The sequence below is a fragment of the Haemaphysalis longicornis genome, unplaced genomic scaffold (genome assembly GCF_048455015.1).
Source record: "Haemaphysalis longicornis isolate Haplotype H1 unplaced genomic scaffold, Haemaphysalis longicornis Haplotype H1 scaffold_80, whole genome shotgun sequence".
NCBI classification, from domain to species: Eukaryota; Metazoa; Arthropoda; class Arachnida; order Ixodida; family Ixodidae; genus Haemaphysalis; species Haemaphysalis longicornis.
The window spans coordinates 356687-382281 of NW_027526446.1; the positions used below are offsets into that span (position 1 = coordinate 356687).

At 50.0% G+C, this 25595-nt stretch overlaps 1 protein-coding gene across 1 annotated transcript in view; it reads right to left on the reverse strand.

The window, feature by feature from the left end:
* Nucleotides 1-408: 408 nt before the first annotated feature.
* Nucleotides 409-25595, reverse strand: part of Wit (kinase protein wishful thinking) — a 154607-nt gene continuing 129420 nt past the window's right edge. Inside the window, exons 10-13 of the mRNA XM_077682212.1 lie at nucleotides 25137-25260; nucleotides 23325-23629; nucleotides 14955-15219; nucleotides 409-8840 (exon numbers count right to left, since the gene is read on the reverse strand). Of these exons, the coding sequence (XP_077538338.1) occupies nucleotides 8236-8840; nucleotides 14955-15219; nucleotides 23325-23629; nucleotides 25137-25260 (1299 nt within the window). The 3' untranslated portion in view covers nucleotides 409-8235. The remainder of the gene's footprint in view (nucleotides 8841-14954; nucleotides 15220-23324; nucleotides 23630-25136; nucleotides 25261-25595) is intronic.

Genomic DNA, 25595 nt, shown 5'->3' on the forward strand with positions numbered 1-25595 from the left:
CTCCTGTTAATCAATTTTGACAAATCTGCCAACCGGACTTGCTCTTTCGTATATGCCTTCTTTCTCATTCCTGCATTTTCTTAATCAGCTCCTTTAGTTTTAGCATTCCATAAAAATAAAGGCGCAAGCTCATTTCAAACGTTAACGATGCTAACCATTAGAATTGGGTTGGTCCAAACAGGAAACACGCCTTTGCAGCAATAAGCTCTCTCACTTACCTGTAGCGAGTAGAAAGAAATATAGAACCTAAATACCATGCAAACAGCCTTCAGAACATGAAAATAAGCTGCGATGCTACAAATCGGAATGAATTACACTCATAGCCGACTGAGAGATACAAGTGGTGTGATGCATGCAGCTGCTCGCACTTCTTATTGTAGGGGGTGAGTAATGACAAACTCTGCGTCATTGAAACATCTAAAACAATTTATTGATAAAAAATACAGCACCAGCATCTGTCTCAAGATTGGGGAAACAAAAGAAAAAGGGGGCGGGGGCGAGAAATAAATAGAAACATAATTACAAGTTCATTTGTTGAGAGCCTACGTGGAAAAAAAAAAAAAAAAACATGCCGTAGCAGTGGCGTCTACACACTGCCACCCCAGATCTTGATGTTTTTATTTAATTCGTTCGTAATTATTACTAGAACTTGAATGTTTACTCAGTAATTAATGTTTTTTTTGTTGTTGTTTTTTTTTTTTTGCAACACTTTTCTGCTCCGAGAATATACTGTAGCTGAAGAATATACGTTGCATGACAACCATATTGAAATGAAAAAAAAAAAAAACTAGTGAAAAGCAACACTGCAGCCTCAGTCTCAACAAATGGAGGGAGGCAAGGCAGAAGAAGAGAAGGCAAACAGAAATCCCTCGCAGATGACAACAGACATCCTGATAAAAACTCCCAGCACACATGCACAAACACTCTCCTCAACGTATTCTCAAGACAAGACACTCGTAAACAACACGTCAGACTCCTTTCGCTCTCTCTCTCTCCAACGAACAATGCGATGATCACACCTTCAAGCACGCGTACACAGTTGATTGATTGTAACTCCCTCTCTATCACTCGCTTACCGACACTTTGTAAAAATTTTGGTCTACTCTGTGGAACTTGCGGAAAAACTAGAACTGTACGTTCCCTCTGCAACGCACCACCACTCGTTTGAAAACGTCCATCGGAGGGAACGCTCGTGGACTTTTCTGGGAGCCCCCTTGGAATCTCGGTGGGCAGGCACACACTCTCGCACCACTCGGGGGGGCCTCTCCGGATCACCGCTGCCGGCTACTTCTGCGTGCAACGCGAAAGCCACGCCTGGCAGATGACGGCAAGTCGGAGAGGCCCGCTACCCTGCAGCGCCACTCTGAACACATAATATCATCACAAAGGCTCTTTGCCACGGCCACCCCATCCCCCTCCCCACTGCACGTAACTGTGAGCTTGATCTTGAAGCAAGTGAAGGTTGTCATGGTGTTTGTGCAGTGTCGCTTCCATTCAACCCCCGCTGCTGAGGCTTGAAGAACGCCAATCACAAAGGACTTCCACGCCAGGCATTGACATTCTTCGCCATTTCTTCCTTGCCGATGTTTTCGACACGTATTACTGCTCACAGAATGTTTGCGGCAACCTAGTTTCCACTCCCATACTGCGAAATGCAACACAGTGTTTGGCCAATGACAGCAAATGATTCGAGGCACTAATCTGACGATGACAGTGCACTGTCCATAACTCTGACAAGCTTCGGCGGTTCCTGCGTACTTGGTAGAGCTATCAGTCAGTCAAGTACAAGCCGAAGCTTTCTCTCTTAAGCACACCTGGAAAGTGCGCGGGCTAACCCTCTTTTACAATGTGAAGCACCAAGCCCTGGGAGAGGTACAGACGAAAGTATGTACCTCTTGTACAGCTTGTACAGTCTCTCCAGCTCTATTGGAAGCACATCAGCTGGCAATTAGTCCCGATTTCTGGCATTTCTCTAGTTCCCTCGGGATTTGCTAAGCCAACCCTACGTGCTGACAAGGGTTCGGCCCCTAAGTCTGCGCCGGGAACTAGTCTTACCGTGAAAGTACTCGCCACTTAGCAAAACCTTCACAAGATGCCCGAACAAATAGTAACAACATCATCTGGACGCTCGCTGACAGCGTGGCTGGGAGTTAAATTTCTGCTGGCTTGTACTCCTTGTATTGTTCCCTTCCTGACTGCATTAGTTCTACCCTTTAAGCTTACCACAACTACACAATTAAGACAGGCTGGTCAGGGCAAAGGCTTCAGTAAATTTAGCTACGATGTGGGCATCCCACAGATATGCCAAAGCCACAGGCTAGGTGGAAAGCGACAGAGGACAGACACGCACACAAAGAGAAAAACAGCGATTCTTACGAGCCTAGCGAACGAAAAGGCAAATTATCCCCTCCTATGGACACAGTTCTGGGGCAAAGCACTTTTAAGTGTGCACAGGCTTTCTCTTGCACTCCTGATCGAAAACAGTGCAAGAAACACAGGTTGTCCCCTCTTCTTTTGTGCCCGCGTTTCTTGCGCTGTTTTTCATCGCGAGTTTGAATCTGAAGCAACTAGCCCAACTTGCCATCCTATTTCGCTTGCACACTTATCCCCTCCCTCCTGCACAGCGCTCGACTGCGTCCGGACAAAAGTAGTACGTTTGGGAGATGTGAGCACGACAGGCATAAGAGCACACAATGGTCCATTCCCACAAATGTAGCCATCGTTCACCCGTTCACTTATCTGCTGCGGCGACACCGTTCAGCTCCATCCCGTTCTTTTTTGAGAACGAGATGAAAGAGACGGCAGCAGCAGACGACACAAAGTTCCACATGCTCACTCGGTACAGTCACACTCAAGCTCGCACCAAACATCGACACGGCTGTGGCAGTGTCCGTGGCAAAACACGCTTTTTCGCGCCACTACACCTCTACCCTGTTTCCATGACCTAGTGCCGAGAAAGGCGTCCACTCCGACGTCTCTTTCTCTTCTGGCTGGTGGTTGCTCTCGCCCTCGCAGAGGGCCCACCACACCCCATCGTTCACCCGCGCCGGCATTTCTCCCAAACGGAAAAAGACGCCTCGCGGTTTATCACAGCTTCAAGACTTTCGTACCACCCTCGATCAACCCTCCTCCTCTGTTGCTTTGCTGTTTGGGGGAGATACGAGAACCGAGGGATTATTACTACCACTACACGACACACACGGCGACGGTCTCCCCGTTACAAGCGACCGAAAAACACCAACCAGGAACAGATTCTGAGAACCGCACCACAAGAAATAAACATCAGATTAGTTCACAAACTGGCACGAGATGATGGTGACGTGACTGGCAAAGCGGCTTTCATTCAGTCGCCGACGACTCGAGGGGTCCTTTCAGGAGAGGAACCCTGAGATGCGCACTGACTGAGCGCAGCTCGCCAAGCAAGTGGTATGTCAAGTTGCCAGTGGCTGCTACCACAATCACCGACATTGAACGCCGAGAAAGCGATTCCCATTCAAGGACAAACTTCTTTCTCAAACACAAGAGAAAGGAGGAAAGTGTGGACAATGTCAGCGATACGCTGAGCCGTGAAAGAAAAGTTGTTCAGAAACAGAGCCTCACTCCTACGACATCAGCGGCTGCTGCATTCATTCTGTAGTCCCATCACGTTACACAACGCCACCTGATTAAAAAATGCGGTGGGGATTAGCAGCTGAGGTGCGCTGCTAACCAAAACAGACGAGGAAGCTTAAATCGATACATATTACTCTTTCTTTTAAAGTTAGAGACGTATTCCTTCACCTTCGTAAGCACATGCCACTTTGTGGATTTCGTGAGGCCTGATTAACGTGAAGTTTCTTCAGAGCACATCGGTTTAAATCTCCGTGGAGCCCTTATACGCAAAGCCAGAATTGTATGCTTTCACGTACAGGTTAGCGCCTCGTTTTAAGAACTGACAATTCGCAGAAAAGGCTGCTTCACACAAGGCACAAAATTATTCATTGCAACACAAAGGCAAGAAACTTTACATCATTTTTCTGTTTTCGGTGAAACGGACAAAAATTTCAAAGTTGGGTAAGTTAGAGAAGCACAATTTTTAACACCGTAAAAAACACACAGTTAAAAAACATTAGTTTGTACCACTGAATACTTCCAGATTAACATGAACAACCAAGCTGTTGTCAATAGGCACCTAACTTGAAATATTATGACCGGTTCTGCCCAGCCGTAAAAACCATAGGACCTGTCCACAATGCCACTGAACCAATTGGAAGTGCAACTGGTTCCAATTGGTCAATGGTGTTTTGGACAGGTCCAATTTGACTTCCGATTGTTTTTTTCCGGCTGGACGGTTAAAAGCAACAACACCAATCAACAGCTGTGATCCTTAGGCATGTCCTCTCTCCCTCTTCCCTTTTCTGTTTTCAATGATTGGCTACCAACCAAAGCTGAAACTTTGAAAGTGGCAACAAAAGGAAAAAGGTTTGGCGACATAAAAAGTTGGCCATCATTCACATGCTTACATTTGGCTTTCCTGCAATACCAGCTCTGCTAGTGGCGCAAAAGGCTGCGCTTATAGGCGCCTAGCCATCGCACCTTTTCAAGGACACATAGCTAGTTGTACTGAAGTGATGATGATGGTGGTGGTGGTGAGACAACACAGTAAACACAAAAAACTTGCACTTATAACAGACAGAGGTTCTTGCACTCCTTGCACAGCGCTCCGACTGAGGCCAAAGCAAAGGGTGCATTAGTTTGTGCAGGACTCGATAGTATTTTGAATGCGCTTGCTGAAAACAGGCCTAGGGGCTCAAGTACAACGAAAAAGCTGCTTCACAGCCTCGCAGCTTGAAGGCAGACCTTGAAAATCAGAGAGCACTTTTATCAGTGGCTGCGTCCCACAAGAATAGCCACTTTTTGATGTGAGAGCACTATGGGCGAACCCAGGGATTTCTGAACTGGCAATCGCTGGTGTGACAGCATGCCGAGACTTCACAAAACCTAATTATGTGAACTTGCCGATTTCACAAAAATTTGTTGATTCCCCAATCGTGAGGCATCAATCTGTTCCTTGCATACACGGATTTTCAGTTGTCAGGTTACTTTGTAAGCAACTTTGTAAAAGTGTAACGAAAGTACTGCTTACTAGAGGTGCCCTGCCGAGTAAAGCAATGCAGTTAGTGGCGTCCAAGGCAGCGCACCTGAACTTACCAATCAGTGCATGCTAATGGGCGGCACCTCATTATCTCTCTGGGTCCAACTATAAGGTCGCATAGGCAATTTTGGAAGCCAAGTAGTGATCTTCATTAGCAACAATTTTTGAGCTCGGCTTGTGCTAATTTTCACTACTGGTTAGTGAAGCTTATTAGCATCCTCAACGCAACTAAATGTTGCCTACGAAGTGGACCTGTAGGACAGTTTCAGGTTGGGCGAGTTGGTAGATGTTCTTAACTAATCACAGCACGACAGACGAGACTGACAGCGCTCGTCCTGTTGTTATTCTTCTGTCTGTCTCGTCTGTCGCGCTGTGATTAGTTATGAAGTGGACATGTCACATCCAATGATGGCACGACCATAATGCTCTCACATCAACTTGACTCCCAGATGAACCGAACGCCACTCAATTCTTCACGTTCACTTCCAGCCAAGAGCTACTCTGCCGGAGGCAATTCACTAACGCACAGCAACTTTTTCAGTCAATATGTCCGCACGAAAAATGTGCACTGGCCTAACTTGCACTCGGGGCGCTGACAACTGACTACTTCGGTGCCTGACAAACGATGTTTGTATCTCTACGCCGCTGATCCAAATTAGATGCTTGCACAGATTTATAAGTCGGCAGTAACTCGCATCTGGGACTTTCTTTTTCCTTCTTTGTTTTTTCCCCCCTTGACCATCACGAACTGGACTTCACCAAAGTGGACAGCTTTCTTTCCCTTCTTTCCCTGGCTCAATCAACATGGGAGACATTTTATTGTCTCCCATGTTGGAGCCTGTGGAGCCTGCGTGAAATGCCTGTGGAGCCACAACTGCCCCTCGATGAACTCTGTCAAAAGGGAGCAGCAGCTTACAGCCTTGCCAAGCACGGTTCAACCAGACTGCACAGAGCACAGGCTGCTCACGATGAACGTCGGAGAAAATGAAATTACTAATCAGTACCGTATTTTCGCGTGTATAACCCGCCCCTGCATATAACCTGCACCCTCCCTTTCCGTCTATGAATAAAAAAATATATCCCTGCGTATTTCCCGCATATTTTATACACGAAACGGTGGACCAAAGCTAATCTACTCAAGCAACACTACACAATTGTTTATGCAAAAGAACGTAACTACCTGACTACATAACTAGATACCTTGCCACATACATTTTTTCAGTTGGTATATTGTTGCACTGGGTGTGCGAAATAAGCGCTGTCAATGGGCTAACAGTGGCTATAGTCGCTATTACTGTAGTAGGGGAATCATGGCCCAATGCGCATTGCCGTGAAGCTGCGGCAAAGGAAATACCTTGCGTATAATCCGAACCTCTACTTAACCCCTGAAATTTCCACATTTCTAATGCGGGTTATACGCGCGAAAATACAGTACATTCACTGCACGTTTGAACAAAGTCATAACGGCCCCATTAATGACGCTCACACACACGTTGCAAATGAAGTTTCAAATAACTGACACGGTATATTTTAGTACAATAAAAGTGTAATCACTACAAATTAAGGTTTTAGCGAACAAATGTTGAGTGGCTGTCAGGTTTATCGTTAGTGGGCTCGACCCTATTTTGGCAGACATGACACGGAGCAAGCTGGAGCAATAGCCTCGAATTTCTTGCCCAAAAAGATTAGTCGTCCTCCTTGTTAAGTGTCCTCCAAGTTATTCTAAGTTTTCGAACAAAGAACGCTGCAGTGGCAAAGCTGTCGCCATTGGTGGAGGACATAGATGTAGATCTGTTGCCTGTGTTCCTCCACAGGCATGGTTGGGAATGCACTGCCGACGCTTGTTGCAGGAGTAAAAAGGAAACACGGCAATTACAGTGCAAAACAAAGATGAATGCACACAAGAAAGGCAAAGGTTTTCTGAGTGAGACAAGCTTCCGTTGAGAACTGAATTAACGTCTGAACTCGGACCAGTTGGTTCATTCTGAACATACACACAGTGCAAAAAACGCAGACTAATACCCCTGCTACACTGGGGTCTAAATGTCATTTGAACCAAATGTCATTTGGCTCAAATGCCAAGTTGTGCTGCTGCACTAGGTTTTTAAATGCCATTTGGCTCAAATGACATTTGAGCCAAATGAGCACCGAGAGAGACATTTAAGATTTCAAATGCCATTTCCAGCACTCTCGGACGCAGCGTCTTCGATCGGCAATAAAAAATACAATACTTTGTTCGTAAAACGAACAAAATATTGTTGTTTGTGAAACTTTGTTCACTGTTTGTTTACTTAAAATACGAAATCAACATATTTAATTTTCATACTCTCAAAACCAGTGGGTCAGTTGCAAAAAACACAAACAAAAACAACGCAAGACAGCCATATTTAGAGTCAAAACTGGTGTCTCTTCTAATTTCATATCATTTTACTGCCTCGGACTGCTCCTAAGTTTGATTGTTGTATTAGTGTACGAAAACGGAACGGGGCAACAACAGCGCCACTACAGCACAGCGAACAGTTGTGAAAGCTTTCAAATGCCATCGAAATTGTAGTGTAGCACGGCGGATTCTGAATGGCATTTGAAGCAACCCACTTGATTCAAATGACATTTGGTTCAAATGACATTTGGACCATAGTGCAGCAGGGGTATAAGAGTGAAGGAAAACAGAGACAAGCACTGAACAAACAACTGTTTGTTTGTTTGTTCAGCGCTTGTCTGTGCTTTCCTTCAATCCTAGTCCTTGTTTTTTTGTGCTGTGTGCATGTTCAGTTGAGAGCCGGCGCCTGTCTAAGTCTTTGCCTCTCTCGTGTGTTTTTGCCCCTTCTTTGAGCTTTAATCACCACAGACCATAACCAACTATGTAGCCTGCTCCTTCCGTAAGATGGACACGTCTTTTCATACGGGCAGGAAAGAATTTGGATTCCTTAGCATTCCTCGATCAACCAGTTAGGAAAGGCCTTGGGTGAGTCTTTTTCCCTGCTCTACCAGTGCTTAAAAGGAAACTGCCGCATATGCTCTGAGCGGTACTGCCAGCTATGTGAGCGCCCCGAGTGCAAGCAGCCAGTAACAAGCGACGCGGATATCGGCCCCTACGGTCGTCAGGCCTCTCTGGTGCCTGTGTGCTGCTGCTGTCGGCAGCGCTGTTCCACCGCTGCCGCCGAGGGGGGCTGCGCTGCGCCGCCCACAAACGGCAGCAGCGACAGCGGCTGTCCCAGCCCGTTGAGGGGGGCCCCCTTGGGCTGCAGGGCGGACAGGTACGTGTGCAGGGGCAGGGTGGTGGGCCGTGGCGGCCCGCCTGCCGCCGCCGCCTCCTCCTCGCCGTCGTCCCTGCAGTTGTCGTTGATGTCCTTGCTCTGGAGGAGCGGAGACGTCTCCGCATCCGCAGCGACCACCGGCCTGACCCGGCAGCCCCCCTCCACCATCTGCACCTCCGTGTGCACGGGCTCCCCCAACGAGCCCCCCAGGCCACCCCACAGGGGGGGCGGCGGCGCGCACGCCGGGCCCTCCTGCGACGAGCGGCGGCCAAACAGCGACCGCAACGACCGCCGCCGGGGCTGGTCGGCGTTGTTGTTGGGAGCTGTGTTGCTGTTGTTGTGGTTGCTGCTGCTGCTGCTGCTGCCACTCTTCCGGAACATGGCTGCAAAGGGACGGTGCTTTTCCGTGGGCGGCTTTTTGACGGCCGCCGGCAGCTTGTGCCCGTTGCCTGCGTTGAGAAGGTGCGATGCGAGTCAGGCGAACAGTCCCTTTTGACGCTCTCGAAACCAAGGCTGGTCTGTCTTCTCTGAATGTGACGTGAAAAACAGAGGTGCCATTAGTTAAACTCGGAACTGACAAGTGCGGTGAAACGTCCTGTAGAGGACGCCACCTGAGGAGGTGGTGCCCCCACTCTGTGTAAAGGCATTGGTGTGCATTAAACGTGGCTTTTTGCTGTCCGTAAAGTGGGTGTTGAATGTTCATTCTTTGGGGACATCATGCCCACATTCGGCCCGGCTAGCGGCGTCCACGCTACCCGGGCGCATCTCTACAGTCTAAGTGGCTGCACTAACCTGATTTGTGACTCATTCCATTCGACTAATTTTATTTGCCAAGCAACTGCTATAATAAAGCTCCTTTCGTGTCACTTTGCATTGCGTAGAGGTATGGGAACATCAAGTTTGAGTGCTAATTATCAAGAACAAAAACGTGGGTAGTAACAGAGTCCTTCAATGCTTCCTGGTCATGTGTTAATTCGGGAGGCTGCTGTGGAAGACCGGCATCGTGACAGCAGTGTTGCCCGGCCGAGACGGCAAAATCCGCTCTTGTGACGTCAGGGTGCCGCAGGGAAATACAGTAAAGCGACCGGTTCAGCTCCTGTTCCCATTGGAAACAACATAGCGTAGAATGAGCCCTGTCTCATTCCGGGGGGGAGTGTTAGAACTGTGCGCGGACCCTCCGTCCAGTCGTGGAGAGGGAGAACAGAGAGACGACAGAACGGCCGGGCGCAGGAAAGGAAAGGCCATTAAGAGGCGCCTCTGGCCGTAACGGGACACCACGACTGGAGGGAGGGGGCCACTCGTGGAATTCGGGGAAGTGAGGGAGCGGCCCGTCTTTTGGTGACCGCGAAAGCGGAAAGCAAGGAAACCGACTCGGAGGGGCCCACGGACGAGCATCGCTCCGGCGACTGCTCGAATTGGCTCCAACGAGAAGTGTGAATAAACAGTTTGACAAACGAAATATCGAAGTGCTTCTTCTGGGTTAATTCAAAAACCTGCAACGACAGGAGAAGTATTCCTACATCCTGGTCATGAAACTCCCGGCCAAGTTTCGTACGGAGAGAAAGGCTACCGCGAGGGGCACCACCGCAGATCGGAGGGCATCGGGCGGCCGCCGCTGCTCTGTAGCCAGACTGGCAGGCAGCAACGCGGTGGCAGCATGCCCGTTCGCACCAAATTTTTTCGCCACTCACAAAATGATAAGTTCATTTGAGCGGCCCACGACACGTAAAGCGAAAGCGCACTGCTGATAAGGCAGCGAGCGTCTGTTTTATCTTACTCCGTGGTCCGTTCCCTGCCAAACGCGCTCTGACCACGCCCCCGGCTGCCCTCCGATCAACACCAGCGGCGCGGCGCGGCAGCGTACGAAGCTCTCCCATAGCGTGACGGCGAAGTTTCATGACCAGAAAGGCATTGAAGGACTCTGGTAGTAATAATTCGAGGCCGGATTTTTAGTCATTAAAAAAGTGCGTTTTATGCGCCTAAAATAGCCAGGCAAAGCGTTTTAGGCCTCCAACGCCATAATTATGGGCACAATAAACTTTTACATAAATGCAAATAATTTCAAACGGAGACGCGCGCGACCTGTATCTACGACAGGAAAACCAAAGTTGTCATTGCTAATGCTAGCACAAAGGCGCCAACAGATGAACATGGCCGTTTGGTTGTCCCATAAAACTGCTAAATTAGTGACTGGCAATTCGCTCCATTCAACAAGCGTGCCACTGCTGCTTGCTCAAGCACCGCATATATATAGTGAAACAGGCCTAAAAAAGAATACTTGAGAGCTGGCAGCACTGACTGAAAAGCGCTCCTTTATGCGTGCCTGGCACAGGGACCAAGAGCTATTGAGGAGGCGCAACAAAGCTTGCTCCGGCAACGCGATAAAGTCACGATGCCGGGCACGGCACCGACGTGCCCTCTGTCGCGAGAAAACGGGCGTGGCACGCTTTCCAAAAAGGCTCGCCGGTTCAAGGTCAGTCAGTGCATAGCCGGCTGCCGTCATGGGCAGACGACACTGGTGAATCCCTCACGCGACTGGACTTTCGTTGGAGTCGGTTTGCGACAGAAGAAATCTTTGCGTTTCAAACATCCTTGTCGTTAGACGAAGGGGCTTTGATTTCTTTTTAGAATGCGAAACTTACACATAAAAAAAACGTGGTTGAGAAGCTAGGTACGACGAGTTCTAGAGAATGATGGTTCTCATCCTCTATGCCATTGGTTCATATTTAGACTGTCCTAACTTCCCCGCAAATCTGAGAAGCCTGCAAGAGGCGAGAGCGGCGAGAGTGAACCACTCGTGGCCGGAAGGTGGCGTCGGCAGACGTCGTCTGCTCCGGGATTCCTTCTAGTGCTTCATTTCAGGCGCGCTATGGCTTGTAAATAGGGCAATATTCGTTAAAGGAGCCATGAAGAGAAAACACAAGTTTGGTTCATTCAAAAGATTGTCTCGTTAGAATCATACTGACACCACTTTTAACGTAAACTTCGCTCAAATAAGCTACATAATTAGGAAAAACGGGAATGGTCATGCGACCCACCAGCTCATTTCCCGCAACAGAACCTATGATGTCACATGAGCTAAGCTCTGCGATTGGCGGAGGCTGGCAGAAGCAGACGCAAATTAGGTAGAGCTTACAAACTAGACGAACGAGCGATTTGCGCTTAAATTTAGGGCACATTCTTTACAAAGCAATAAGAATGATGGGACAAACAGTGGAAGTTACTAAAGCACATGTAAACATAGAAGTACTGATGCGTTCTGCTGTTCGTACTGCGCACAGCATGCTTGGTTTAGCTGCACAGCACTACGGGGCTTGGGGTTGTCTCAGACGACACTGGCCGATTGACGCAAGCAACGGTGTCTTACGTGACCCCATTTGTCGAGCGAGCACTGTTTCAGGGAACGAATATTTTCTCCCAGAACAAAAACAAGCCAGGTTTAAATGCGGGCAAAAACAAACCAAACGCTTGCCACGGTATGGTGGCGCCATCTAGGTTACGGAACGTAAAGAAACGCGCGAACAAACCAACACCGCTGTACAGGGTGGAGACAACCTTTGAACGGTCCCGTGCCGCCGCAATTGGGCCAACGGGCTCAACGCGTTATTCTTTTCGTTTCCCACGAGACCTAGCAACGCGAAACAGACAATATGATTCAAACTTCTTCAGTAAACCGCGTTGCGGCGATAATTTTAGCGCGGTTTTGACACAATGACTTGCTTCGGCGGCGAGCGAGCAACCGAAAATGGCGGCGCCAGCGTATACGTGTCTCTACCCTGTACGGCGGATGCGTGAATGAAGGTACTCTAGGCTGCAGAGCGGTCGGTTCCTGTGATGTCATTTGGGACCACGAAAACGCACGATTGAGCGGGAAAATCAAAATTTTAACCTAAATTGTTTAATTTCTCAGTGAATAAAGCACCGTTTGTATCCGGACAAGCGCTGGGGGCACTATAAAACACAAAATCTTTCGAATAAAACCAACTTGCATTTTCTCTTCATGGCTCCTTTAATAAATGCTGCTAAAATGTCCAGCACTTCTATTTATTTATTTCACAGAATGAAATCTCGCAATTTTCTCAATATATTCGATGACGTTACGATTTTTGTGCGTCGCGTCCGTAGAAGAACATGTAAACTATGGCAACGTGCTTGACGCGTCATCTGTTGTGCTGCTCCGCAAGCTGCATTTCCTCCTCACCAGACAGTGACATTAATGCACCGCCCACTCGCGCTGTCCCAGTCCAGCGCATTCCCCTCCTCGAATACTTCTTTCTCCGTGGCCTGGCGGAATTTCAATTACAACGCAACAGAAACGGACACAAATAATGAGTGCAAGAAAGTCTACGATTTACCATGAAATTATTGCATTCTTAGTACTTGCATGAGGATTTACATACAACTCTAGCAATTGTCTCTTATACAGTGATATACCAATTGAACAATCAAGATGTCCCAACACTGGCAAACGCACTGGCAAATACACTTGAAGAGCACTTTTCAAACGGCGTTTTGCAGCTGAACAGATTTTTGAGAATTTTGACATTTGGAGATTTTTGAGCCAGACAAGATGTCCAGGAAAAGCGCACTTCAGAGCACGTTGACAGTTTTAAGGCATAAGGAAATGCAGCTGCGCAGTGATGTTTTGCCGTTGGCTTTTCAATATAGGTGGTATTCACTGAAAGGTTTAGCTGTCAATTGTTTTGCTTGGCAACACTGGAAACAGCCACAGACATGGCCGATGCGCCACAGACTAGGCATGGCTTGTGCCACTGCACCCGCACACCGAAGAAAAAAAAAAAAAAACACCAGCGTGCGTTGCCTGTTCCGTTTCAACCCAATTCTCAACGGTGGTGTCATCAGAGATGTTATTAATCGCACTCACATTGGAGTCGAGGCATTGCTTTGTGTTCGGTGAGGTAGAGTTTGGAACGTCCAACACAGTCATGTGCTTAGCACGGACAAGTACCACCATCCCGCGGAGCCCGATGTAACCAGTGACGGCGCGCTCACATGGTTGCCTGCATGCGCGCCTCGCCAGTGAATACAAGCTATAGCAATGATATGCGAACTAAGGCGTGTTCGATGCTCAACCGTTGCGTCGAAAAAAAGAGTTGGATTTGAGTGAGAGCGCGAGGCACGCAGTCTAAGAATCACTGTGAAAATTGAGCAAGCAACAGCAAACTACCACCATCTGCAGGTTTTTCTTTATTCGAAATGGTGCCTCTTGTCACTGAGAATGGCTGCCCCATTCTACTGGTGCTAGCAGTTGTGTTCCGGGAGTTGGCTGAACTAGAAGACTATGTTGAACCCTACAGAGTTCTGAACAGTCAATGCTGCCGGTATACCGTAAAACACAATCTAAAACTGCACCCGAAAGCAAAACTTGGGGCTAAATAGTGTTCATATAGCGGCCGATATTGAAAATAGGCATTGAAAATAGGCATTCACGGGCATTTCTTGGCATTTCGGCACAAATGCCAAAATAGGTGTTTCATAGGTGCTATAAAAACACTATAAAATCCCTTCTAACCTCTAATTTGTGCTCATATATTAAAATGGCACAATATCCCAATTGATATTGTCCCAGTATCTTAATGCCCCAATATCCCAATTGAATATCCCAAAGCGCAAGGAACAGAGTAGGCATTTGCCTAAAATCCAGTCTCTAGTAATAATACACTTAGCATACAGCCCAACTGTTTCAAGTGGCTCCAATAAACACTCTGCTGAGTGTTTGTTAGCCCTTCAGCACCTGTTGCTGCGATAATGGAGAGGACCAATAAGCAGATTTCCTATAAGGATTGATAGAGCAGATTTCTGCAATTTCAACAAAACTCCGTCTGGAAGAAAAAAGCTGACGTGTACTGCTGAGCTTTTGGACTGAATTCTAGTGGGGAGTCCATTGCTCTACACGCATTAAACTTGGCCGTGCTAATAGATGAATACATCGAAGGAGTGAATACTTAAGGCTCTGGAAGGTTCAAGTGCATAGTTATTTTCCGCACAGAATGTTACTTGTACTAGTAGCAGGTTACCGTCCTCAACCACAATGACTGTGCAGTGGTTGCACTAACACTTAGTCACGGCTGTAAGGTAGAACCCTACACAAGTGGAGTTTGAGAACGGCACTATTACTTCACAACGTGCGAGTAGATCTAACTACCGATCAGCTTTAGTTCTTCATCGCGCCGCCACTGCAGTCGGCATTCTCTGGGGACTCCTAGAGAAGGAAAAGGGAGTTCTCACGTCAAGCATTTGTATTTCCAGTGGAACTTCCTTCAAGAGTGGCTCCTGTGAAAGCACTCTCCAGAGCTGGCCTCCTACACCTCCCTGCCTTTCATTCCTGAAACTTGCTGTCGAGGCTGACAACTGCTCTATCGGAGGGGGGCACAAAGTTATTGATGAAGTCGCCTTTATTTCCTACAAAGTGGTTAGCCAAGTCCCTATAAAACCCCCACTGCATGGCAGGAGGCACACAGCGCAAGCATGTACTTTCTGAGAGAACAAAGGCCTTCTCCACTTCCTCCAATAAAGCGATGGCACTCAACAGCAGCACCCACCTGGCAGGTTAGGCTGCTTGGGAATGACGGTGGAGACGTGCACGGCGTTCTGCACGTAGGGGATCGGGTGGCAGGTGCGGGCGGCTCCTCCTCCTCCTCCTCCTCCTCCTCCCCCGGCCAGCAGCAGGTCTGCCAGGGCGTGCGCGTTGTCCTCCAGTGGGGCCGGCGTGGTGGACATCTCGTTGAGGCGTGTGTACGGGGGCAGGCCCTTGCCCCGGCCCCCCAGGGCGTCCTGCTCCAGCAGCGTGTTCCCGCTGATGGCCACCTAGACGAAAGAAAGGTCGGCTTTTCACGTATCGCTGCAGAAACCAACGACCCAAAGCCATTTTGAGAGTTGCAATATATTGCCACGAACCACGCTGTCTGTTTTGTTTACCTTTCTGTTACCTTCATGTCTTATCTGTGTTCAGAGCCAAGCGCATGTTCCTTTCTTTCCCATGCCACGCAGGATATATCTTATTTGGCAGAGAGAGTGTTTTGCCCTGTTGCCACTAGACTGGAACATTCTTCTTTGGTCACCAGTGCTCTCAACATAATCCAATTTTCCTGGACAGAATAATGCTGAGAGAGAAATGCTCGCAAGGCCACAGCATTCCATTTGCCGACACTCTACTGTGCATGTCGCTTTGTTCACCGCTCCTTCGCCGCTTGAATTTACTTCTCGTTTCAGGGAAGGAACAAAGTTCTCGCCAGAACGTGTTGTGTCGTCAGTCCCTTGCGACATGTGCTGCTAGGTTTGCCAACTCTGAACCATTAGTCATTATGGTTATTAGTCATTAAGTTTGTTGACTTGTAGCTCACAAGAAGTGTTACTACGAGGCTTTGTGCCTTCAGGTTTTCAACAACTTAGGCACTATGCGCGGGGAGTATATGATCACGCTCAAACCAGAGAGAGAGAACTTTATTGACTAGTAACGGTTTGGTGGCGCCGATGGCATCATCCGGGCCAGCCCTAGGAGCTTCAGGTCAGGCGTCCGGCGCTCGGCCCCAAGGGGCTCGCGCCACCTACCCGTTGCCTCTCCAGGGCCTCCCGGACGCACTGGACGACTAATTTCTGGGTGTTGTAGTCTGACGAGGTGATGGCTCTTCGCACTGTCACTGGTAGCTGTCGGATGCTTGAGGGTGCGGGGTCTTGGGGTGTGCACTGTAGTATGTGGGCCAGCATGCCACGAGTGGCGTGGCAGATGGTACACTCGGATGCCTCGTAGATTGCGGGGGCTATGTGGCGGCCCAGTACTGGTGTGAGCACAGAGTCTGTCTGTATTTGGCGATAGAGGGTCCCCTCGCTTCGAGTGAGGTTGGGGTGTGGGGCCGGGAACCGTCTTCTGGTGTCTCGGTACCACTGCAGTATGGTGCCATAGTCTTCTAGTGGTGTAGGTAGCGAGTAGGGCGCATCTTCATGGAATCTCCGTCCGGGATTCAGGGGCGTGGCGGGAGACCTCTCCTGGGGGGCTGCCCGACTGGTGAGTTCGCGAGCGGCCCAGTCCGCAGTGATGTTGCGGTTGCGGGCGCGGTCTACCCCGGGGGCCTGCTCCTCGTGTGCGGGGAACCATTGCAGTCTCAAGGGTCGGGTGATAGAGCCTGGAGCGTTGCTGAGAATTCGTGCCGCGATTGCCGCGACAGCGTTGGTACCGTAGTTGCGTATGGCCGATTTTGAGTCACTGAGGATGACTGCGCAGCCGGGGTCGGTTGCGGCGAGGGCGATGGCGATTTCTTCTGCTTGCACCGGTGTGCTTGCTCGGAAGCTGGCCGCGGTGACTGTGATGCCCGTGGTCGCTGTCACGACCGCTGCCGCGTACTGCCCGGGTCTGCCGTGGTATGCGGCCACGTCTACGTATCGTGCACTCTCGTCGTTGGCGTACAGTGTACTGAGGCCTCTAGCCCGGGCTTTCCTGCGAGCGTCGTGGATGCCCGGGTGCATGTTCTTCGGAATGGGCGCGATGTGCAGGCGGCGAATGAAGACCGGGGGTAGGGGTTGTGCTTGCGGTGGGGGATCGTAGAGAGGGCGAAGTCCTGCTTTGTCGAGGATGTGGCGACCGGTGGGCGTGCTTGAGAGGCGATTTAGCTGGTTCATGCGTTGGGCTTCAGCAATCTCAGCGAGTGTGTTGTGCACACCCAGCTCAAGAAGGCGGTCCGTTCTAGTGCATCTGTACAGTCCTAGGCTCTCGCGGCATGCCTGGCGGAAGGCCGCGCCTATGCGTTAGGTCTCCGCCGCCGTCCAGTTGTGGTAGGCCGCGACATATGCAACGTGGCTGACCACGAACGCTTGGACTAGCCGTAGTGCACTGGCCTCCGGCATCCCAGCGTGGTGTGTGGCGACTTTGCGGATGAGCGTCATTGCCGCAGTGATCTTGCGTAAAAGCCGTTGCACCGTGTGCGAGTTGGCGCCGTTAGCTTGTATGTGCATGCCGAGCACGTGCAGCGTGTCCTTTCGTGGTATGGCGCTCCCGTCCGCCGTGTGGAGGTTGATGTTGGGCTGGACTCTGTATCGAGTGCGGCTCGGTGCTATGACCAGCAGTTCCGATTTCGTCGGTGAGCATCTAAGTCCCGTTCCGTCGAGACTGCATTCTACTGCTTGCACCGCCTGTTATAGAGCTTCCTCGATCTGACCGTCACTTCCGTGGACGGCCCATACGGTGATGTCATCGGCGTAGAGGTTGTAGTGAACGCTCGGGATTCTGTCGAGGGCCGCAGCGACTCTCATCATTACCAGATTGAAGAGGAGGGGGGATATGACTGAGCCTTGCGGTGTGCCTGTGCTGCCTTGCCTCTTAGTCGGGAGTTCCAGGTCCCCCGCGTGGATGGTGACCGTTCGATCCGACAGGAAGGCTTTAACGTACGCTAAGGTCCTTTCTCCCATGTTGAGTGCCGAGATCTGTTCCAAGATGGACGCGTGCTTCACGTTGTCAAACGCTCCCTGCAGATCTAGTCCTAGGATGGCCTTGGTATCGCTGGTTCACCTGTCGTAGATGGCCCGTTTGAGGAGGAGCATGGCATCCTGCGTGCAGAGGCCCTGGCGAAATCCGGTCATGGTGTGGGGATACCTGTGATCCGTTTCTAGGTAGTGGTTCCAACGATTAAGGAGCGCGTGTTCAAGCACTTGCCAACGCACGAAGTGAGTGAGATCGGCCTGAGGTTGCCAATATGGGGCGGTTTGCCTGGCTTGGGTATGAGGATGGTCTTGGAGTCTCTCCAGCTCTAGGGTAGGTGGCCCATACGCCAGCAGTGGTTGAAGTAGCAGGTGAGTCTCTCTAGGGATGTGTCAGGGAGGTTGCGTAGCTCTTTGTTGGTGATGCCGTCTGGGCCCGCCGCCGAAGTGGCATTGAGGTTCTGGAGCACGTTCTGCACTTCCCAGAGTTCTATGTCCCGGTCGAGGTCAGGGTTGGCAACTCCACCATATAGTGGAAGCTTTGCAGATGGGGTGGTGGGGAGATATTTCTCTTGCAGGTAGCGGATCGTGTTTTGGGAGCCGTTCTCTCGCGTCGCCCGATGTATCGTACGCTCGAGATGGGTACGCTGGGTGGTCTTGGACTTCGCTGGGTCTAGCAGGTGTCAGAGCAGATGCCATGTGCGTCCGACATGAAGTTGGCCCCCGGCTTGTTGGCACACTGCGTGCCACTGTTGACGGCAGAGAGTTGCGCAGTATGTCTCAATTTCCCTGTTGAGTTGGGCAATTTTCTTGCGTAGGTTTTGGCTGCTTCGGTATCGCTTCCACCTGCATGTGGGCTAGGTGACTGTCTACACTGTCCACCTGTTCGGGGACCTCGACGGCCCGCGTGGTGCGCTTCTTGAATCGTTGGAGTGTCTGTGTCCACTCCGTGATGGCCTGGATGTTGTCTCTGCCGTCGAGGGCGTCAAGCTGTTCGAGTTCATGCCGAAAAGCGTCCCAGTCCGCGAGATGTTGCGTGCGGCGTTTGGCCGACAGGACCGCTTGACTCGTCGGGACGAGGACTTCGAGGATGTAGTGGTCACTCCCGAGGGAGTGGCCCGTATGGCTCCATTGGGCTGCGGCGCAGTGCGGGGCCGGGCGGTGGAAGGTGAGGTCGGGATTGGTGTCCCGTTGCACCGAGGTGCCGATGCGGGTGTGGAACGTCGTGTCATTGAGGAGCAAGAAGCCAGTGTCGGCTGCCTCGTCATGCAGTGACCGGCCTTTAGCTGTCGTTCGGGGGTAGTCCCATGCTTGATGTGGGGCGTTGAAGTCACCTCCGACGAGCACTGTGTTGCTTCCAGCTAGTTGGATCAGTCTTCGAAAGAAGTGGCGGAATCTCTGTCTGTAGTGTCTCGGATTGCTATATGCAGTGATTACGAAGATACTTTCCTTGCTCTTACGTCTGCCTAGCACGATTTCCGCTACGCCGTATTCTATGGGGCTGGCAGCGATGGGTGGGTGTTCGATGCATGTGATGCCTTTCTTGACTAGGATGCTGACGCCTTGAGCTGTTCCCGCACCTTCACCCCGGGCGCTGGGGGTGTTTGTGCTGCTGCTAGGACGGCGGACATGATAATATTCGCTTCAACTCTGGCGACGTTAAGGCCTCCTCTTGGGCGGATGATAATCTTGGTATCGGACTTCGGTAGCACGTTGGGCATGCGGGCTGCTTTAGTAAGACGGGCGGAGACGCGTTGGGCGAAGTTAGGGTTCCGATCGGGGCGGTTGGACTGCCGCGGTTCGGAGGAGCCAGAGGCCGGTGGTGTTAGTAGATGCTGGCTTACTTGCTTTGCTGATATTTTCCATCCATCGGTGTCTAGTGGTGAAAGGTCTTCGCCCTCTACGGCGACGACGCCGCGGCCATGCAGGCGAAACGTGTCTCGGGGCGGCGGGGCTTGCGACGTGGTCGAGTCCGTGCTGGGAGCCGGCATGCTGAGATCCATGGCCTCGGCGGCTCCGTCCGGAATATGAGCGTTAACTGCCGTTGGTAGGTCATGGTTGATGTCGGTGGATGAAGGCGATGCCATGGTGACGGGAGCGAGCGAGCGCAGCGAGCGCCCGCCTGGCGCGAGCTGCCGACGCGGAGCGGTAGGCCTAGCGGCCAGCGCTGGCGCGCCGCTGAGGAGCCGTATTCGTGCGAAGCCTAGGCGTGGCTGAATAGGCCTAGCGGGGGCTGGGCACAAAATCGCTGATATTTCACGAAAAATCCAGTCCTCGGGGCCAAAATTGGTGTCGATCAGTTCTGGGGAACTTCACACACACGATGAGCACAAAATCACTGCGGTCAGATGTAATTAACACGGCACAATCAGTGAAATATGCGGAGCCTTTGCGGAGCACGTCCGCTCAGCGTGGCGACCGCCTTGTAAATTCCACGCTCAAACCAGACACGCAATAAGTGCACCACGCTGGATTCCTATACCACTTCAGGAGCACGTAAAACAGGAGCCTGATAAGATGGAACAAATGGGCGTCACTTGTAAAGTCGAGGAGCCAACAGAGTGGTGCGCCAGCACTGTTTCATTACAAAAGCCTTCAGGACACGTAAGGATCGGTGCCAACCTTACACAATTGGAAAAATTTGTCTTGAGAGAAAGGTATACATTGCCCGCTGCCGACCAAGCACTGGGCTCACTTGCCACTGCAAAACGGTTTTCCGAATTAGACGCAAATTCCGGCTTCCATCAGGTGCGACTGAGCAAGGCCTCTAACTGTTGACAACGCTCATTACGCCATTTGGGCGGTACTGTTTCACGAGGTTGCCATTTAGAATTACGTCAGCCCCAGAGTACTTTTAAAGGAGAATGCTTAATAAAGTCCTGACAGGCCTTCCTGATGTCGTTAACCTGATGGACAATATTTTAATATTTGGCGACAACAAAGAGCAACATGACTCGAAGCTGTCGAATATGTCTTAGCTGGGTTGGCCCCATTTAACGTTAGGCTAAACAAAGCACAGTGTGTATTTGGCACAAGCACGGGTGAGATAGCCGAATAAGGTTTGGGAGCAGTTTTTGGAGCAGCAAATTCTTGATTTGGAGCAGAAGAACGACATTTATTATGTCACCTTAGGAGCCTAAAAAATCAAATTTTTTGTCAACTCCGGGGGAGTGCACTTTTTAATCGGCTTTGAATGTACATAACGCTGAAACAGCTTTCAACAAAGTTTTTTTCTACCAGAGTATCACAAGGTAGAAATTGCACTACCTTTTTACAAACCATATTTAAATTCTTAACCTCTATGCATTGATAGAGTGGAGGTCTGTTGAAAATATCGATCTGAAAAACTAAGCATTTGTAAAGCACTTTTATTATCATGTGAATGCCGAAATTGTTGTTTTTTTAAACCCAGACTCGGCTTTACGCACAAGTGTAGACTCGCCACGGCAAAAGTTGCGCAAAACAAAGTGACAGTCGTCGCACCCCACCAGCCCTCCCATTTAAATACCCAAGGTGCACCTTCACTACGATCGTAATTTTAGTAACTTTGGTATGTTCAGCCACCTCCCTTTTGGCATTAAACTTCACTTCAGATAGAAGAAGCATTATTAATAGTGTGCAATAATAGCCCGTCTTGCTATCAGACACTGCTAAAACATTATCTGTCGATGCAGCCTGCGCCGCCACTTATGCAGTGTCGATCGTCCCATTCCCGCCACTCGCAAGCTCGCTGTCAAAGGCAGCAATAACTTAGAGTTTTATAACACCGCAATGAGTCCGAATTTTCACTTCATGAACGCACTGCGCCTCACACTCAAGGCCGAAACACGGCGAATTCGCGGGCACCACGTTGTTTTCGATGAACTCCCGTCTTTCTAGTCGCGCAACTCCCCGCAATAGATTGAACGACTAAATGTAAACCCAGCCACCCCCATAACCACAACCACGGTAGAAGTCAGCGGAGAGCACCCTGCCTGAACCACGAGCAACTGCTTCACCCACCGGCCATGTTTTCCAATCTTCACCACAGCGAGATGGCAGCGCCCAGTAATGTCGTTCCAGAGATACGGCGCTCTGTGTTTGCCGCCTCAGTACACAGAAGTATTTTTTCTACAGGACTTTGCAATGATTTTCGATGGGAAAGCTTTAAAAACTCACAGAATATAACATGTGCAACCCGACATTGTGACTTTCAAAAAACCTATCTCGGGGACAATTTTATGTGGGTTTTTTATTGAATGATCTATCCATTAAAACTTTACAAACAGCATCACTTTGGAGATGCTGGAAAAGTATGCCGCCAGTAAGCATTTTTCCCCACTGAAACTGACCGGAGCGTTACAATCCTTGGCTCTCAGACCGTTTTGGAGCAGTTTGGCGCAATCTTCAAAATTTTCAACCTTTTGGAGCAGCCTGGCACAGGAAAACAAATTTGTATCAAAACTGCACAATATGCGCAGCTGTCTCACCCCTGCACATGAAACATGAGCCTTCTGTGTATAGAAAGTGGATACTTTCTAAACACATTGAGCAGTCAACTTCTAATACTGCACGATAATTCGTTACAAGTGCACTACCACCTGCCTCACTAACTGCTGCAGGGTACGTGGTAAAATGCAACAGTTAATTTTAAAAGTTTAGTAAAAACTATTTTACTCATGTTTGTATTCTTTAACTATACACACATATTTGATATTTGATTCGATATTCAAAGACAGTGTTTTGCCTCATTCGTATTTGATTTGTATTCAAAAACATCAATATTCGTGCAGCCCTCCCATAGAGTACAATGTATACCTGGCTCCAGGGGATTTATTTTTTTACACTGAATTTATTTTTTTCTCGCACTTACGTTTACGGATAACAAAAATCACATCTGTATGTAGCTGCGTGCACGTTTATTAGGATACAAAATTGAGCGTCTCGGCTTTCCATGTCACAAATGCACTGCACGCCAACTATAAGTTTCATGTCTCACGGCTACACCGACCCAAGCCACAATACAAATTTATGATGCAGAGCCCAGCTAAAACCATCATCTATAGTACGATGCTGAAACAATGTCTCCACAAGACATGCAGCGCTTTTTCTACAAGCGAGACTGTGACTACCTTGGTCTCCTCAGAGCTTTTTTTCAGCATAACATAAACAGGAATTCTCAGTAGAGGTGTGCAAACATTTCAAACTTTGAATGCTTTGCGGATAGTGTTTGCAATTCAGTGTTTGCAATTCAATTCGCAGTCCAGTTTTACCATTCACGGTATCTGAAACTCACAAAAATAAGCGATAATAGTTGGCTGGGCTGCCACACAACAGTCAAACTTCCAAGCTTCACACATGCCCCTTTGGCTTGGCTTTTCCGCACGACATCGAAGCTGCGCTAACAGGCCTAGGACACGCAAGCCGAACACGATGCGACACCGGACTACTAGTCGTTTCAAACGTGTTTGCGGAGAGCGGAGTTGGGTTCCAGGCAACCAAAGTGACCAACGCCTCCTCACCTCCTGTGCGGGCTCCATCATGAGGTTGCGCTCGAGGCAGGGGTTGCGCCCCTGGTGTGGCTGCAGGGGCATGCTGGGAAGGTGCACCACATTGTTGCTTGCGCAGTTCTTGTTGCTGCCGGGCTGCCCTCCGCCATCGGAAGAGGACAGGCTGGTCGAGAGCGTCGTCTCGGCCGTGTTCTCGCTGCGGTCGAGGTCGCGCTGGGCGGCCGCGGGGCCCAACAGGCACGACGGGGGGGCTCGGGGCGGGTTCTGGGGCCACGTGGCGTTGATGGTCGGGCTCACGCCAGACACGCTCAGGCCCGCTGCATCGGAAATATCCGGTTTGCTTGCACTCACTCTGTGGAGCTGGGCCTTCAACACATTTGGGGTCACTTGTAGGCCGTAGTTAGCGTCACTAAATAAGCTACGCTTAAGAGCACCGCCCCTTCGTGCACCCAGAACCGCCTGGGGGCCATTTTGTTTCTGGCTTGCAGTGTTCCCATCTCTCCCAATAAAACTGCCGCCGGTTGTGGCGGGCAGAGTGCGACCGGCCGCTCTAGCGTCCGCGCAGCAGAGAGAGAGAGAGAGAGAGGTGCCCAGAAACAAGATGGCTGCGCCCATATGTAAACAAATATCACGTGGTGCCGACCGACGAATGAAAATCCTGGCGGAACATAACCAATGAGAGAAAAGAGTGCCGTTACTCTAAAAGCCTTTGTTTAATGACGCTAGCTGTAGTTTGTGGATAGGAGGACATCGGTTTAAGGTGGACACTTGATGAAGTGCGATATATGTTAGCGAGATATTTACCACAAAAGCAAAAGGCTCGCAGAATTTCCAATGGGTGTGACACACTCCACAACGTGTGCATCATAAGCAGAACTCAAGGTAAAAGAGTGCACCCATCTGCTGCAAAGAGTTCCATAGTGTGTGCATCAGAAACGAAAAGAAATAAAACCCAACACGATCCACAAACATAGCATCGACTTTCAACCGCAGTCAGTTGGCTTTCAGCTTCTGTGGAGGCAGTGTCACAGTAGCATGAACAGTGACTCTGCAATAAATAGCCACCGCGAGTCCCATGTCCTAGTTTACAGCACTGACAAAAAACTTGGCACAGAGCCAAAGGAAATCCTTTCCCGTTCCTACCTTACAAGAACGTGCTGAAAAACCCTCAGCAACTCTTCTTTTTTCCATATCCCAAGAATGTTGCTACACTCGGTGACAACTTAAGAACGGCACCGGAAGTTGCCGCTGTGCCTTATCACCGTAGCCGGATGTTTCTCCGCACGGCGCAAGTAGGGCGTTACTGGGAATATTTTGAACATGGCGTGAGCCATTCCCGTGATTTTTTGGACTTAATATGCTTATAAAAGACTCCAGTGACGACAAACAAACTGCGTGAGACTAGGCAGACGATATCACGCATTCATAGCAAGCCCCTTTCAAAGCGCGCACGCACTGACGTCACGGGTCCGGCACTTTGGCAGAGTGATACACTACATGAGGTGGTGCCGTTCTTGAGTTGTAACCAAGTATAATACGTCTGTTCCACTAGGCCTTGTGTTGTTTTTCTTTTGCTGTTGTTGCGAACAGCAGCGTACTTTGAAAAAAAGATGGGCGGCTTCAATCGACCATTTATGTTTGTCCTGAATTGAGGCCCCATCGATAACAACTTGTCTTTCCAAAACATGAGAAAGACGGACTATGATAAGCAAGAACATCAAATACAGTTTTCCCTTTCCACGACCATGCGAGAGAAACCAGCTATGGAGAGAATGCACAGAAGACGCATCGCGCGTTTCCCGTGGCAGCCCTCAGGAAGCCCACCTTTGTGCCTGTCCCAGAGCACGGGCAGCTCAGCGAGGCGCTCTTCTACGCAGACCGCCGTCAGCCGCGCCTCTGCGTCGTGGTCCCAGCAGTCTTCGATGGTCTCCTTCAGGGCCCGCACGGCCTGGGCGTGACGACAACAGCACAATCAGCTTCCGCAGCATGCACCAGGGCCACAATCAGGAAGCATGGGAACAAGAAAAAAAAAAACTCCTGCCAATTTAGAAACCAAGTCTGCTTCCGTGGCCAATGCAGTTGTGGTCCTCAGACTCCGCAGTCATAGTATCACTGAATGGCCCGTGGTAGTTTTGAAAAAATCACAAGTGTTCTCAAGTGGCCCCGCAAAAAGTATGGCGAGTTGGGCTAGTTGGTTGACAGTCATGGTTTCAAAAGCAGCACGAAGGAGACAGGAGGAATGGGGGCAGCGCTGTGCCGTCGTTCCTGCTACTGTTGTCCTGT